This window comes from Misgurnus anguillicaudatus, chromosome 21 (genome assembly GCF_027580225.2).
Source record: "Misgurnus anguillicaudatus chromosome 21, ASM2758022v2, whole genome shotgun sequence".
In the NCBI taxonomy this organism is placed as follows: domain Eukaryota; kingdom Metazoa; phylum Chordata; class Actinopteri; order Cypriniformes; family Cobitidae; genus Misgurnus; species Misgurnus anguillicaudatus.
Window position 1 is genome coordinate 60079319 of NC_073357.2, and position 17056 is coordinate 60096374.

At 38.0% G+C, this 17056-nt stretch overlaps 1 protein-coding gene across 1 annotated transcript; it reads right to left on the reverse strand.

Moving 5' to 3' along the window:
* Positions 1-85: 85 nt before the first annotated feature.
* On the reverse strand, positions 86-15716 carry cyp7a1b (cytochrome P450, family 7, subfamily A, polypeptide 1b). Its single transcript, XM_055216992.2, has 7 exons — positions 15580-15716; positions 14820-14991; positions 13587-13824; positions 8785-9368; positions 8341-8465; positions 3467-3645; positions 86-2830 (listed from the first exon to the last, which is right to left on the reverse strand). Exons 2-7 carry the CDS (start codon positions 14897-14899, stop codon positions 2519-2521), a joined length of 1518 nt encoding a protein of 505 aa, XP_055072967.2. The 5' UTR covers positions 14900-14991; positions 15580-15716; the 3' UTR covers positions 86-2518.
* Positions 15717-17056: the final 1340 nt, after the last annotated feature.

Genomic DNA, 17056 nt, shown 5'->3' on the forward strand with positions numbered 1-17056 from the left:
TGCAGGGAAAATTCTGTTTCAACACCAAGAGCAACGACTAGGATTCCTTTATAGGGGATTGCAATGATGCTTGGAAATGATAACATGTTTTTTAGGATGATTTATTTGGTCAAAAGTCTTCTGTAAGTTTTATTACAACATGTGAACATCATAAAAAATGCAAACAATAAGATACAACATAAAAAAATAATAAATGCAATAACTGAAATAAATTGAACTAAAAGTTTTGAAATGTGACACATCCAGTTTGGCTAAATTTAGACCCTTTAAATAAGAGGTCAAAATGCACATCAATGCCAAAAATATAAAGCAATTAAACAAACTCACAAACTAACAACAGAACAATACAGATTTCACATTGGTGCATTTTGATAGCTCATGTTTCAATGCATAATGCAGGATTGTGCTCCATAAATATTATTATATGATTTTACATTTACAAGCCAGATCTAATATTCAAAATAAAAAAACTGACATCCAGAAAAATATAAATAAATATGTCACCCATTTATGAATAAAATGTTTTGCACATATTCTCTTCATCAAACAAAACATTCATTACATGGCAAACGTAAATGCAGTCACTGATTCAAAGGTTCAAGCATTCGGTAAATCACAGCTGTTATGCAGTGTTGTGCTGTTAAAAAGTTAAAGCCACAATATATTTTTGTCATAAAATAAGCAAAAACCACTTGCACAGTGTGATATATCATAGAGTTGTGTACTTTCATTATCCCAAAATTTCCCAAGGTTTTGTAAATCCAGAGAAATTACTGTTTAAAATAATGGCTTGTCCGTCATACGTCATTAATCTTTGCATTGTTATTGTGTAATAGGGTTTGTGAAAATCACATATTGTGACTTTAAAGGTGACAAAGAATGCACTGAAATAATCTATTAACTTGTTCTCTGATATCTACACAGAATGTTTGTGGATTTATTAAGTGTAAAAATTATCCAGAAATGTTTTTATATGTCCGTTTACAACCCTAGAATTTGCTTTTATAATGAAATGGGCTATTATTACCTTATTTGAAACGGTCATGAATAATAATTTTGAGCTCTGCTCTGATTGGCTGTTTCTCCTTCAGTAGCTCTGTGTGTGTAAACAGATGTTTGAGTCTGTATCAGATGAAGATACAGATTTTGAGGAATAATCAATTGTCTTGGAGATTGATAATGGACGTTTCTGAGTGGTAAGTTTGTGTTTTTTCAGTATGGACCTGCAAACCGTAACTGTAACGTCAATAGTAGAACTTCAGCCTAAACGCTAGCATATAACATTAACTAGCATATAGCGCTAACTCAGCCTTCACAACTTTGTTTTTAGCACTGTAACGACATTGTAACTAATTTAATGTGTAATTTAATGTTGGGGTGTACATCATGAATGTAACGTCACAGTTAGTGTTATGTTGAGATTGGTCTGTTTTCCAGCGGTCTTTTGCATGCATGAGGTTTACATAAGAAGGAGTAAACAATCATGTTTGAGGCTCACAATTAGGGCTGTCACGATTATGAAATTAATTGTTTGATAAATTGTGACGATTATGATGATTAATTGCCTGTTTTTTGCTTTGACATTTAATTCTCATACATTTTTTGTTTATAAAATTATTTTCACAGATTGTTGTGATTATTTATATGAAATCTTTTGCATGGTTTATCTGGCAGTAAATATTTGTACACATAACACATTTTTAAAAGTAATCTGATACTGTCTCGTCTATACAGGCGCTGCAGCTCCCCCTTGTGTTTTTAAAGAGATGTGCAATCATCGCGGTGATCTGAAATCATCAAGATGAGGTCAAACAATCGCGATGAGACGATCATTTAACTCTTTCACCGCCATTGACGAGATATCTCGTCAATTAAGAGAAACGCTTCCCCGCCAATGACAAGATTTTCCGTCTTTCCGCAATACCGCTGTTATCCACTAGGTGGCGCACTTCCACAACTTATACAACCCGGAAGTAGTGCCTAACTTGAAAGGGAAAGAACTCCGTGTATGTTTTAAACATCGCTCTGCATCTGATCTCTATCAAAAGTCCATGTTTGAGAGGTGATTACAAGAGAACTAATGAAGGTAGGATGAAACGTTTTTTTTTGTTTGAAAGCAGAGGGTCTGTTCTTTCATCTGAAATATTGTTTGTTTATATATTTAAAGAAGAACATTTTCTGGAAGGCATTAAACTTTTGTGAAAATCATGAAAAATGCTGGCGCTGGCTGGCAACTTTTTTTTAAAAAACGCTGGCGGGGAAAGAGCTAATCTTTGTGACAGCCCTAGACACAATATATCATTAGCATGTACACAACTCTTATTATTTATCTATGCCTACATAAATACAGTTTTATATTCTACAGCACCTTTGAGCCCAATCATACAAAATGCTGCATTTTCATTAATACCATAAATTACTTTAGCATAGAAAAATATGCTTTCAATATATTTCTATCAAAAATCTGCCCTTTCACCTCTCTAAGCCAACACATTTATGTTCCTAATATTTACTTTAGTTACTCTGATCCTGTGGTCTCAGTTTTTCTTCTGTATCTGACAAGAACATCTCGTGAGGGTGGCAGGATACCCAGGCCTGCGCGGGTGCTGTCTGGAACCAGGGTGCTGCTGATGTCATCAAGTTTCAGATCATAAAACCACAGAACCAATGCGATGAACTCTTTAATCTCATTTACTGCAAAGAAACGCCCGGGGCACTCGCTGGCACCAGAACCGAACGGAACCAGAAAATGCTTTAGTCGTCGGCCATTTTTGAAGAAATTAATTTTCCTTTTTTCTCCGTCTTCTAGGAAGCGGTCATACTTGAACTCCTGGAAACCAAAGACAGTCAGTGTACAAAGGTTAGTCGTGATGTTTAGGTAGTTCATGCACTACTAAAGTGTCTGTGTAGTTTTACAAATGCTAAATGTCTTATTGTCTTTATTTATCGGTCATTTCTTTGGTTTTAAATTCACATGTTTTATTCTTCTTAAGTCTAATGTTCGGTCAGTCTTGTGGCTCTCTTTAAATGTGCTTTAAATGAACTTAAATGAAGTGTTGCATCAGAACTGGGCCAGGGAAACATTTCCTCAAAATTACTGAAATGTGTTATTTTTTATTTTTGTGGCAACCAATTCATGGTAGTATTAGCTGTATCATTTGTATTACACACCCTTTATTCATTTGTCCAAGAGTGTTTTTAATGCACTTATAAATTTGAGGTAATTCTGCCTACAAAATAAAACCCCATAAATGCAATGACTTAAGTTGAGCTGTTTGCAAGACCAGTCAAGATGTCAAAATCCATACATTAAATTCAGCCAAACTTCAAAACGTCTGGAAAAACCAAGAGCTCCCAGCAAACAAGAAACAATAAAAATCTTAAAGAGTAGTGCATTAATTATGTCTGAAGTACATACTATGTGTGTTATGAAAGATGACATGGGTAATGATAACACTTGACATACCGTTGGGTCAGGGTAGATGTCAGGGTCCAGGTGTATGAGCTGCGGATACAGAGCAATGAAATCTCCTTTTCTAATGCAGACAGTCTGACCTGAGTCCAGCGTTAAAGTAAAGTTATCTTTGGCCACCCGAATCATAATGGAGGCGCTGGAGAGCCGAAGAGATTCTTCAATAATACTTTCTGAAAAGAAAATAACTTTATTATATTATTACTAATTCGTAAATCATCAATTACCAAGTGCAAATTATGCAAGAATTATGTTATTTTAAAGGTCACGTTCTTCCTGATCCCATTTTTCAAACTTTAGTTAGTGTGTAATGTTGCTGTTAGAGCGTAATTAATACCTGCAAAATGATAAAGTTTAAAGTTCACTGCCAGGCGATATATTTCCTTATAACACAAATCTCCTTTTGAAACCAACAATGAACGGCCGGTTTGGGCTACAGCACTTCCTGATTGAATGACATCAATAAAAGAGTTTTTGATTTAACTCCGCCCACAGGAATATGTCAGTCGCCAGCTAAGCTAACGGCAAGCTAAGCTGCTGTCGAATCACAACACACAAAACAAACTATACAGATGTCAATTGTGTGAAAATACCTCGTTTTTTACAAGTAAAACATGAATACATGTTATATTGCGCACTGTAAACACAATCAAAGCTTCAAAAACACAGAAAGAACGGGACCTCTAAAGCTTTAAATGTGTAAAGTAAACACATGAAAACATATTCAGAAACATACAAACATGGCTTTTGATGGGGCATTTTAATCCACAGATGTAAAATATTTTTAAAAGCATTTTAAAAACATTTCCCCAACCCCCAGATTTTCCCTCTGCCCCCTAAAAATGTCCAGCAAACCATAAAAAAGGGAGTGTGTTTTTAGATGATGCTTGCTATGCTTCTCAATGAATTACGGTGAAATGCAGCTACATCCAAAAGCCAGAGGGCGCTCTCATGCAGAAACTCAATATGCGCTGTAGACGAAGAACCAGACACACGCAGCTCCATGAAATGTCTTAAGGATATATTTAGGCTGCGTCCGAAAACTCTAAATTGCTGCCTTCTGAGGCAGGAAGGCATCAAGGCATGTCCGAATTCAATGCTAGGTTTACTTCCTGTCTCCTGAGATACCTATGCGTGGGCGTACAATAAGAATGTGATTGGTCGAGCCTGGTCGAGTTCGAAAAAATAAAATGGCGGCCAAGGTTGCGACTGGAGCACAAATTTAGTGTAAGTAAAGATAGATTTTCACTTTTTACACCTTTTAATTGCATTTCTAGCGAGAAATTAGTATCGTAGTTTTCAAATATGTATGAAGTCTTTCTCTGAGCTGCCTTCATGCCATTTCCTCATGAGGCAGCGAGGCAACGAGTCACTGCCTTGAGTTTTCGGACGCAGCGTTATATTGCTGTTCTTCAAACTAGTGATGCAAAGTCCGATTCATTTTCGCAAACCGGCTCTTTTCGGACAGTTTGGCTCATTGAACCGGTTCAAAAAGCCGATTCACAGGTTCCTGACGTCATCAAGAAATGACATTGCTACGCATTTATTGTATCAATAAAACATTCAAATAAAGTCGTTTGTGTCAACACATTAAAACTAAAATAAAAAGTTGTTTTTGTGAAGGCATAGCTGATTTATTGCCTTGCATCCACAAGTTAGTAATGTTTGTGGTCACAGTTTAAATCGCGGATCATAAATAATAAATAAATAGTAAATGCCAGATATAACGGAGCAGTTTTGACAAGCCTACAACTTGAATAAGGTTCCTAAAAGACACTAATGCACAATTGCGTATGTGTGTAAGTATAAATAATAAATAAACTTGTGTGTTAAACTCATTGGTCTTCCTTAAACAACTACAATATGATTTGCATGCAAAATAAATCGTACCAAAACTAAAGCTTTTTAATAAAACAAGCATATCAAGAAACTAATAAAACAAAAAACTTTGCGCATCAGGCTCGTTCAAATCCTCGGTGATTCACACGCAGTGTCAGCAACTCATCCGTCAGAATCGTCGGCAATCCTCGCCTCGGCAATCATCGACAAACTTCGTTCGGTTCTTTATGAGTCCAACGTATTTTGGCTGTGTGTCCTGCGTCATCAACCCGGAACCTATGCCCAAAACTAAAGTTCGATTCAGTTCGATTTGCGAACCGGCTCGACCGGTTACTTTCTGAGAACCGGCTCAAAAGAACGATTTGTTCAAGAACCTAACATCACTACTTCAAACCTTTTCAGGTATTTTCATGATAATAAAGAATATGTATAATGATTATGTTTGACGAGTGTTGCTTTTTCAAATGCATGTCATAAACGACTCAAACTAACAGTGATTTCAGATCGATAAGGACTTACTGATCAAAAGCCGTAGTACATGAAATAGCTGTGAATAATATCCGCTGTATATTCAGAATAGTTATCGGCCACGTATTATTAGCGTATATCGGCATATCGGTACACCCCTACTATATATTGAACCTTGTTACCGCATTACCATATCTAGACAACAGTGATGTTTCAGTTGATCCGAAATGACCGTGTGCCTGCGGTTACTTTTGTTTACGAGTCATCCAAAAATATTTTTTATGATATTCGGTCGCGGTAGGTCGGGTCGTTTAAAATAAAGATGCCAGTTAACTACTTTTAAACAATTACTACTTTTAATTGGGAGCGGGTCGGGTACACTATTAATTTTTTATACATTGTCCCGCGCATCACTGCTAGACAATGTTCACATTAAAAACTTTTATAATTTGATCAGGGGCAGCTAGTACTCTGCAAAATATCTTTAGAAAAAGTCTCCTAAAGCTTTTAACTCTTTCCCTGACATTATCTCGTCAATTAAGAGAAAACATTTCCCTAACAATGATACTTTCCTGATGAGTTTTTACGGTAATCTGTAATTCCATAATTACCCAATTTATTTAAAACTGAAGCAAAAACTAGTTTAATTAATTTTATACTCTATTTATGTTTTGATAATCGTTCTGAATCTGATCTCTAACAAAATTCCTTTACAAAAATGCAATTATTTTAGCTTTTGCTCAAACAATCTAAAAATGGCTGGGTTATTTTTGACCCAATGGGTAAATATTGGACCGAACACATGCTGGGTTAAAAATGACGAAATTTTGGGATGTTGTTATGCAACCATGGGGTATAATAATCCAGTAGTTGGGTTAAAACAACCCAGCATTGGGTCAATTTTTACCCAGCAGTGTGTTCTGTCCAATATTTACCCATTATGGGTCAAAAATAACCCAGACATTTTAGAGTGAAGAAAACTACCAAGAGGTTATAAAAGGAGAACAAATGAGGATAGGATGAAGCGTTTCCCGTTTTATTTGTTTACTTTTTGAACATTTTCTTCATATGTATTGAAAATAATTGCCTTCCGGTGTGATATGTGATATAAAAATAGAAAATCGGAGTGAAGTCTGCAAAAGGCACAACATCCCTGGCATCGAATCATGTAAACAGCCTGCCAGATGTTAAAATCTGCATGTCTATTTTAAACTTTAGTGGTCCAACCAGACGGTGGTGGGGGAGCTAGTGTAAATAGCATTTACCAACAAGGGAATAGTATAGTTAGTGTAGATAGATACTCTGCATAATCTAACTTTTGAGATTAGAGACATCAAAGTTTGATTTCAGTCACTGATTTCCATCTGTGACATGACCTTACTCAGTCAATATTAAAGAGATCATGATTATATTTTTACAGAATGTTATTTACATTACGTAGAAAGATTTTATGTAGAAAACAGCTGGGTTTTCACTGGAAGGGTTACATATAGAGATTAGTTTCTGTGTATTTATTACACGGCTCTCTGGAATGCGTGATTCTGATTGGCCAGTTGAGACATTTGCAGGTTCATTCTTTTCACGCTTTAAAGTAAGAACGCATAGCCGGTACTACGTGTATGTTTAAAATCCCTCCGCACCAACAAAGATTACCGTTTGGCACCATCTTGTGACAAACACTGGACAACCACAATTAAGAATGGAAAATTTCGACATTAATTTTAACATGTACGGAAAAAACAAAACATTTAAACAGTGCATAGATTTGGACGATTCAAATGGCTCCCCAATTAAGACGAAAAAATGAAAATTGAAGTACGAAGAACAAACAACGACAAGACACAGAGAGCTTACTGAGACTGAACTTGACAAAATATAGCATGACAACCAATTGTCGAATTACGAAGCCAACAAACACAAAAATACAGAATGGGCAATAAAACTTCTCAAAGACTGGCTAAAAGAGAAAAAGTGGAGACAGACAAGTATGAAGCAGAGGATCTTAATAAGGTATTACGAACATTTTATGCATCTGTGCAAAGTTTCGCGGAAGGATACAAATGTTAATTTAAAACAAATATGCCAATAAAATGTTTCAAATTCATATTCATGTCCAGTTTTTTCTTTATGTGGCAAGTAGCCGTGTAATAAGCGGGATAATGTACAGGCAGCCGGTAGTTATCGCGAAATAAGCCCCTTCAGTGTGATACAAGACCCTCGGGTCCTGATCACACTGTCGGGGCTTATTTCGCGATAACTACCGGCTGCCTATACATTATCCCTTACATATTGCAGATCTTGAAGTGTCTGTACTGCTCTGAGGTTTTTGAATTACTACATTTTGTTTGTTTGTGCCTTGACTTGCCAAATTGTCTGCATGTTCAAACGTGTTACAGTTTTTTTTGTAAAGGCTGCAAAATGAAACACTTGGAAGTTACAGCATTATTTTAAACAAAAAAACAAACAAAATAAAGTGTCGACAATGATCAAACTACAGGGAATTCCAATATATGCACGATTTAATAACAAACACACACAGAAACAATACAAAACTCACTCACCTAATACAGTCATAGAGTCCAACTGTTCTCTGGTCAGACTTATTGGTCGATCCGAATCATTTAATGTTTGACCAGACAGAACTCTGTTGATCTCTGAGCGAGCGGCAGTGAGAGCATCACCACATCTAAGAGTCAGAGACACACAAAATACAATCAAAGAAAACATACACAAACAAACACACAAAAAAATACACACATGCACAAAAACACACAGTGGTTTCTGCTTCATTAACGGTTGCTTAACTTCAAGTTTCATCACATATGAAAAAAACATCATCATCATGATTATGAACAACTACAAAGTTGTATTTTTTGTATTTGTGATTTTATATATACAGTGAATACATCACTTCATAGTCCTCTCTTAAATTGTCTTTGTCTTATTGAGACAATTGACGACAGCTTACTGTTGAATTTTAACTGTGATGTACCGCACTCGTTTACCTCAGTGTATAGTAAAGGCTCCAGAAAGCTGCAGGCAGTGTATTAGCCTGCGATGCCCACAGCATGCACACGTGTGTTCGCGCTTTCCCCGTCTCGTCCAGATGCATGCGGTCAAACGCATCCATCCTGCGCTGAATCAGATCCGAGATGCACTTCCTGCGATGAAGTTCATCGTGCAGAAGTTCCTCTGCTAAAGCTTCCCTCGCTCTCCACGCCGGGACGTACAGTCCGATGGGAACGCCCGCAGCCAGCGCAGGAAATGCACGATCAAACACCAAAAAGTCCTGAGCTGCTTTCCGCATGCACGTCCTGCCGCCATCCGACTGAAGAAGCCCTGCGTCCTTTCCGAACAGAGTGAGAAAGCCTGCCTCGAACATGATGCGGTTCGTGAAGTCCTGCAGACCCTCTTGCACCCAGCCGTGCTCACGTGATAGGCCTCGTCTCAAAACCACCTGCAGATTACCCAGCATGCTCTGTGATAACTGCTCCAGCGACGGACCTTGAAGCGTTTGTCTGAAGATTGAGTGAACTTCTCTGTAATTCTCACTGAACACTGGAGAGGTGAAATCAGCGTGACCGAACACCTGCCAAAGACACAACAACATCAGCAAGACACTTAACACACACACGTGTTCAAGATTATCTTCTCAGGAAAAAAGTCATTGAGACGGTTTGGTCAAACATTTGCATGTTTTATGTAGAGCGTTCCTATACCTTAGTTTACTTCAAATTAAAGGACGTTTCGAGGACTTTCCAGGTCCAATACCCTCAAATTCAAGCACTAAATGTGGGGACACATTTCAAGTGAAAGCAAGGTTACATCGTGTTACCTTTAAAGATACATTGTTACAGTTCCCTATCGAGGGAACTCGCGAGGCGTCACTGCGGTGACACTTTGGGGACGCCTCCAGGGGTAAGTGCGTCTGAATGTGTATATCAAATTCAACCAATGGTGAGGCTTAACGACAAAGACAGGGTGACGCGGGAGCCAGGAAGTATATCGCTAATTGAAATATTGCCAAAGACGGCGTTACAGGGACGCAGGAAGTATGACAAGGAGACGCAGCGTCTCGTTCCCTTCCCAGGGAACAACAGTTACATACGTAACCCAAGACAACAGTCGCATACAGAAGATATAAGCATTTAAAGGGAACAGTTTAGCACGTGTGCTTAAAAAGTCTAGATTTGTATGATATTATCCTACATTACACAGGGAATAATATGGATTTTTTTCCAGAAAACTTCTTGCATAAAATAGATTTAAGCACTTTCAATGACCTGTATCTATGTTTGTATATTTTCAAAAACTTCCCAGGGCCTTGAATTTTTTGAATTTGTGATTTTTTTTGCAGGTTTGCACATAACAGTGTAGGTAAAATTACTAAATGACAAAAAATACGTTGCATAAAACATCAAACTTTCAAACATTATCGCTGTGTGTCGCCCGTTTCTTTTAATGAGGTGTTTCTAAATCTGGTTATCATAAACAAACGAGTACCATCCACGCCAGTAACTGACAAGAGAAGGATGATGTAAACTCCACTGCTTCGTTCTCATTGGTAGTCGCTCCCGAAATTCGCTCGACATTTGCATAAAGTTAAACTTTTCTTAACTTTCTCGCGTTTCTGGACACGCCCATACGGTCGCCAACGGTCACTTTCGCTCATGTCGCTGGAAGTCGCCCGGTGTCCATTGAAATGAATGAGATCGCGTCGCTCTGCTACTGCTGGTTGCTGTCTGTCTGAATGGGGCGTAAAACAAACTCCCTCTCTCTCGCGCAGGCACATAGGGATGCGTGTAAATTAAGCAGTCTCATATATTTCTGAGCTTGGACAGCTGTTTAAAGCTGTTGAAAGTTGTTAAAGCTTTAAAGCGCTACTTATAGTATTGCTATAGGTTTTACTCTTAAAACCAAACGAAAACACTATTTCTAACTTTTCCTCGTTATTCCTTTTCAGATATGATATCAAAATGGTAAAACATACATCTTAACGCTAACTCAAAACTTGTGTACACGAGGTGAAACCTGACGTGAAATTTGATCGTAGCCACCGTTCACGTCCATATTGATTAATACCAAGTCTTGCGTAGAAACAACCGTACCCACAGCTTTTTGTCATACCCTCGTGTAATAAATGGGGACCATTGTGCTTTGGGAGCTGATATTCCAAATATGGTAAGGGGCGTAACCACTGATCTATATAAATGACTGGATTGCGCATAGAACGCTTAACGTAACAGCGTGAGGTGAAGCCAGCGCAGAGTTTGAGCCGCCATCTTGGTATACCCAACTGGCAGACGCCGTCATTGACTTCCATTCAAAATCATGTTTTAAATTCACCCGCTTTACAGCATATCAGTCACGCAAGATTATTTTTAGGATATCTGTACGTAAATTAACTGTTAATTCTGGTGTTATTTGCAATGTTTATGCTTTAATCGGGCAGGAAAATGGATTTATAAAAAACCGGTAAGGTGAGTGTGTCTGCTGTGTTCTGTTAATGACACGGGTATAAATAAAGTTTTTTTTGACATTCAACTACACGGTCAGCGTTATTTCTCTAAATAAGTTGAGGTAACTTGTAAGTTTAGATAACATAAAACCAGCAAATTATTGCATGCACATACGGTACAAAGTATGATTATTTATTTAGATTTCAGATTGAGCACGTTTGTCATTAATACTAAATATGCTGCAGTCTGTCTGCTGATCTGATACTGTAATGAAGATGAATGTATAATAACTGATTAAAAACTAAAATGTACAACTTTCAGTAAATGACTATGTACATGCTTAGGACGTTTGTGTTGTAATAATGTACAGGGTAACTTCAGATATAAAAACGAAGACTAGTAAATTGATGTTTTATCATTAAAATCTGATCGCGTCCATTGATTTAATAGAATGTTTGGGCATACCAATATGGCGGCGCGGTGGCTTCACAGTTGTGACGTCATGCGCAATCCAGTCATTTATATAGATCAGTGGGCGTAACATTTCATCACACAGTTGAGGTATTCGGCCAATCACGATGCACTGGACAGCTGGCCAATCAGAGCACCCCACGCTTTTCAGAACAATGAGCTTTGTAAAAAATGTACGAGTTTCAGAAAGGTGGGACATAGAGGAGTAACAATAATGTACGGTCTGTGGAAAAGAATGTTTTTTTAACCTTAAACTGCGTAAACGCATTGCATTACACCAAATGCACAAAATAATGTTATTTTTTAAAAACGTCTTATGACCCCTTTAAAATGTTTTTTTTTTGTGTTGTTGTACATTTCTGCATCTGATATCTCTCTAAAAAGTAATATCAAACACTCGGGCATAACCTTGACAAACATGAATTGTCAAGCGTGTGTCCCCACTCCACCATAAGCACGCACTTACACTGTACTTTAAGTGATCGAATCCCGGTCACGCTTTCGTTATTAGGATGCGATTGTTTTGAAGAAAGCAGGAAGTAAAGCGCTCTCTTAACACTGGAGCCCATCGTAATGTTAAGTCTGTGTTTTAATTTTTGTGCATATGGAGCTTAGACATTTACGTAACCCTGCTGCACGGCATCAAAGGGTTTTTACAAAGGCAGATGAAGGTGAGTGGTCGCACAATTGACGTCTCTCAGATTTGCAATCACACTGCGTGTTCTGAGCCCAAGTGAACTGCGCCCGAGCCCACCTATGCATGCAGGCCAAGGAACAATTAACAAAACCACTCCTGGGCACGGTACAGAGCGATCACACTACATGTAGTCAAATGAACCAGGCTTCGATGGTCAAACGCACTTGGTGCGGTTTGGTTAGGATAATGTAAGCGCCCCCCTAGATAACATTTCCTTCTATTGTACTGTGAATGAAAACTTCCTGTGTGTGTCCCAATTATTCACAACAACTGAACGAGTGTTACAACACATGTAACTGTGTGAGGTTAATCCAAGGTAAGTTTATTCACACCATCTTATAGTCTTTTTATTTTGCTAATTTTACAAAACTCTTTAATTCCCATTTAAATGTATACTTAAAACACCCAAAAGCTTTGTCACAAAAAATAATGGACCTGTAACACATTAACATCAAGGACACCTCTCTACTGTTATTAATACTTTACAATGTTACAGGAATGAATAAGATGTGATATTTTCTACATCCCAGTACAAAATTATTCCTAAATTGTCCTATTTTGTATGGTAATGAAGTTGAAAGCGTTACACCTGTATGTGTTCAGCTGCAATGGGAATCAGCTGGGGTTGCTCTAATTGTTTTAATAATATTTCATTATTTGATTCTCACTGTATTTCAATGAAATATTACTTGTTATAATTAGTTTGTATTCTGTGTTCTGAAATTAAGTTTAACAGTTTTGAAAAAAGCGTGTAAATGTGGTCTGCACATACACAGGGTTTTAACAGTGGTTGGGTTTAAAGGGAAATTAATTCATGTGGTTTGCATATCATCCAAAGCCTTTTTATGTCAAAGCAAATGTGACTTTGTAAAGGATAATTCACCCAAAAATGAAAATTCTGTCATTTACTCATCCTCAAGTTGGTACAAACCTATGTGTAATCAAGCATGAAACACAAGCACCATTGACTTCCATAGTAGGAAACCATAACACTGTGAAAGTCAATGGTGCTCAAAAATTGATTGGTTAGAGACAAATGCTCAAAATATCTTCCTTTGTGTTCAGCACAACAAAATTTGTATACAGGTAACAACATGAGAGCTCGTAAATGATGATCGATTTTCATTTTGGGTGAACTGTCCCTTTGAGTATTCTAGCTATCTTCATGTAACTCACTTACCCTCTGTGAGAAACCCATCGCAAACTTCTGGAAGTCCAGATTTTTACTCTGCCGCACTACCTGAGAGAAAGAGAAAGGGTCTGTGATGAAAGTGAAATACTTTCTGGCGATCTTACACGTGAAGACATCCCCATATTTCTGTTGAGTCTTTTTTATGAAGCCCAGAGGATCTTTGGCATAATCCAAAGTTACACCGATGAAGGGAAGACCGGTGACTAATGGAGGCTCTCCTGTCCGTCTGAAACACACACACAGTAAAGTCATTATTAGTGAAATCTGATATGAACACTCGGATAACATTATTATAATACAAGGTGGGTTGCTGTGTGTCCCAAAACTCTTGAAAAAAAGGAACACTTAATGAAGGTTTATTGTGCAAAACAAATCCAAAATGTTAATCCAAAATGTTTGCAGACCATCTAACTATCTCTCTTATTCTGTACTTCTCATTTTATGCAGTTTCACTAATGGTCTTATTATTTTGTGACCTCCACTTTATCTCATCCTCATGCTTCAGCTATTATTTCCTTGCCTGGTATCACTCGTTCACACTTCATCTTTTTTGGTTTGTCTTCACCACAATCATTTAATTATCTCCCTGCCCTTTGCCCTACAACTACATTACTTCTAAAAAACCGTAGTTTACTTCAAAGACTCAATTTAACAAGAATGCAAACTTGACACTTCAGTAGGAAGTCTGAAACGCATGCCAGAGGTCAGATTGGCACTGAAGCAGAAGTCAAAACGTGCAGTTTCTTAAGTAGCCTACGGTTCTCAAAAATATATTATACATACATATATTATATATACAAAGAAAATATACTTGATGAAAAAATTAAATGAATCCAGATGACCCAAAACATATGTTGCGCAATAGAGCGCGTTCACGTACGTTCAAAAACGGCACATTACACGCGTAAAAACGCATGTTTAAATATCCACTGGATGAGTTTCATTTTGCTTGTAAATTTTTTTAATTTGAATTGAACATTCATTGAATTGAATTGAACATTCATCCGTTCAACAATGTATTCTAACATAAATCATTAGTAGCCTAAGTAAAACTCCGAAAACAGAAAATAAACTTTATCAAATGCGTATCGCGTAACTTATATGTTCAATTATCAACAATTATAACAACATTAGATGTAGACAGACATGTACTGGTTTCTGTTAAAGTAGTAACATCTTGCTTTAATAAAGAAAGTTTTGCTTCAGTAAGTTATATCTCACCTTCTGCGCCAGTCTCCACACATCCACACTAGAAAGAGAGAGATGACAAAAGTTATGATGATGAGAAGTAATGGAGCCATGTCGCGTTTATCTGTCCGCGTTCAGCTCTTTCTCTCTACTACATGACTGTTCGGACGATCCCAAACCTCGCGTCGTCCCCGCAGCGCTTGATTTATGCGGCTTTCACATAGGATGCGGTGTGCGCTGCGCTCGCCGCTGGGTTCGGCGCAGCCAAGCGATTTGTGCTCTGATGGCCAGACCAAAGTAGGCGGGGTTTTCAATAAATTACTACAGTGTTTATATTTGCGTTAAATAGTCGACGAGGAATACAGAGACTGATGTTGCCTGTCTCCATTTCACGTAACTTTAAGCATACCTACAACAAGCTGCTTGACTTAAAACACACCTGACATGCCAACTTGAATTGCTACGTGTTTCCATGAGACGGCTTTCCTTCCGATGTCTCTGTAGGAGCATAAACTTGTATTATAAAGCCCTTAGAATCCCGAGTATAAGCTTTCGTCCATTTTGCTTGTTTGGATGCCCCGTTTCTATTGGCCGCGCGGGTAATCGTCACAGAGCGCAGCGCAAAAGTTAAACTATGTTGAACTTTGACCGCGGCGTGAGCGCAAGCTGCGCTCCGCTGCGCTCGCGCTTTGCTCGGCGCAACAAAAAACCGCCCTCGCGCGGCGCAAGCCATTGAAATGAATGGGTTTCATAGCGCAGCGCAGCGCACACCGCATCCTATGTGAAAGCCGCATTACGCAATCCAGCGAAGGCGCGCTTCATTATCCAACAAACCCTTGAGAAACGCTTTAAACGAACTCATGTCTTTGCGTAACTACATATCAAACCTACGAGACCACAAGAGGAAACCGACGCATGCGCCCCGCTAAATAAACGATAGATGGTTTCATTTGGAAGCTGATGGCAAGCGGAAACTAGAATTTGTATTTTGTTGTGTTGTTTTAGCAATGAACACTCTTCTTGCAAAACATTTCACAAAAGTTTGTTAAGGATTGCTTTATAAGCACACTATTTTTCAAAGACAACGTTAGAGGTTAGTGGGACATGTCCATAATGTGACTACGCCTGTGTTTACTTTACTGGGACACCTGAATGAACCTTATATGGGAGACAATACAGCCACTAAAAATCAGTTGGTTGTTGCAATGTCATTGCAAAAATGTCTGTTAAGTTGGTTTGTAAGAAAGGGTCTGTGTGCACATACTTGGTTGAGTTTTTTCTAACACTGGGGTTGAACTCCTGCACAGTTTAAACACAAGGATCGATGGTTCACATGGGCTATTTTACACAACATTACTCTGCAAATACTTTTGGAGGCCACTGTATATAGCAAAACCTAATGCAAGACAAATAAATGTGCAACTTATCTGTTTAAAGACAGTTCTGTTGCATGTTACAGCTTTAACTAAGTCTACATATGCATTATACTCATCTAATGCAGTGGAACTACCATAAAACATTATAAAGCACATGAACCGCAGTCATTAACCATTTCCTTCAGACGACAGCTAAACAAACATTAGATAATCCATTTCATTAGAAAAAAGTCTCAAGCAGACTCAGTATTCCGGCAATGTCATTGAGTCAACCCAGCGACAGTTAGTGGTTAACTATTGCTCAGACATTCCCCGTTAACAAAAACAGCCACTTAAGATGACAGCTCTGCATACTTTGGCCATTCTGTCAACCAACTTCACGAGGTGCATCATGGGATGTTTTAGAAAGGGCTTCCTAATTCCCACACTTACAAAATCCCCATGATGTTGGGCTGTATGGTGCCACAAAGAGGCTTTAAAGGAAAACACCACAGTTTTCAATATTTGACTATGTCCTTACCTCAACTTAGATGAATTAATACATCCCTATTTTTCTCAATGCATGCACCTAACCTCTGCACAGCGCGTCGTAAATGTGTCAGCACCCAGCCCAGCCCCATTCATTCCCCAGGATCCAAACAAGGACGAACCCAGAAGCCACCAAACACTTCCATGTTTACCTATTTAAAGACTGTTACATGAGTAAGTATGGTGGCACAAAATAAAACATGACGATATTTTAAGAGGATACAAAAATGAGAACTATACTGTATGTCGAAAGAGCACTTAGTTTGCAGCATTTTTTTTTCATTTTTTTAACAATTCGTCACATTTATTTTGTGCCACCATACTTACTTGTGTAACTACTCATGTAACAATCTTTAACTCTTTCCC

What these genes read in the sequence shown, in the direction of transcription:
- cyp7a1b (XM_055216992.2), bottom strand. Translation starts at nt 14,899, where the DNA reads ATGGCTCCATTACTTCTCATCATCATAACTTTTGTCATCTCTCTCTTT. An exon ending in AGCCTTTACTATACACTGAG is followed by an intron (nt 8,466 to 8,784) that starts GTAAACGAGTGC and finishes TCTGACTCTTAG; the next exon opens with ATGTGGTGATGCTCTCACTG. An exon ending in ACATCTACCCTGACCCAACG is followed by an intron (nt 2,831 to 3,466) that starts GTATGTCAAGTG and finishes TTTGGTTTCCAG; the next exon opens with GAGTTCAAGTATGACCGCTT.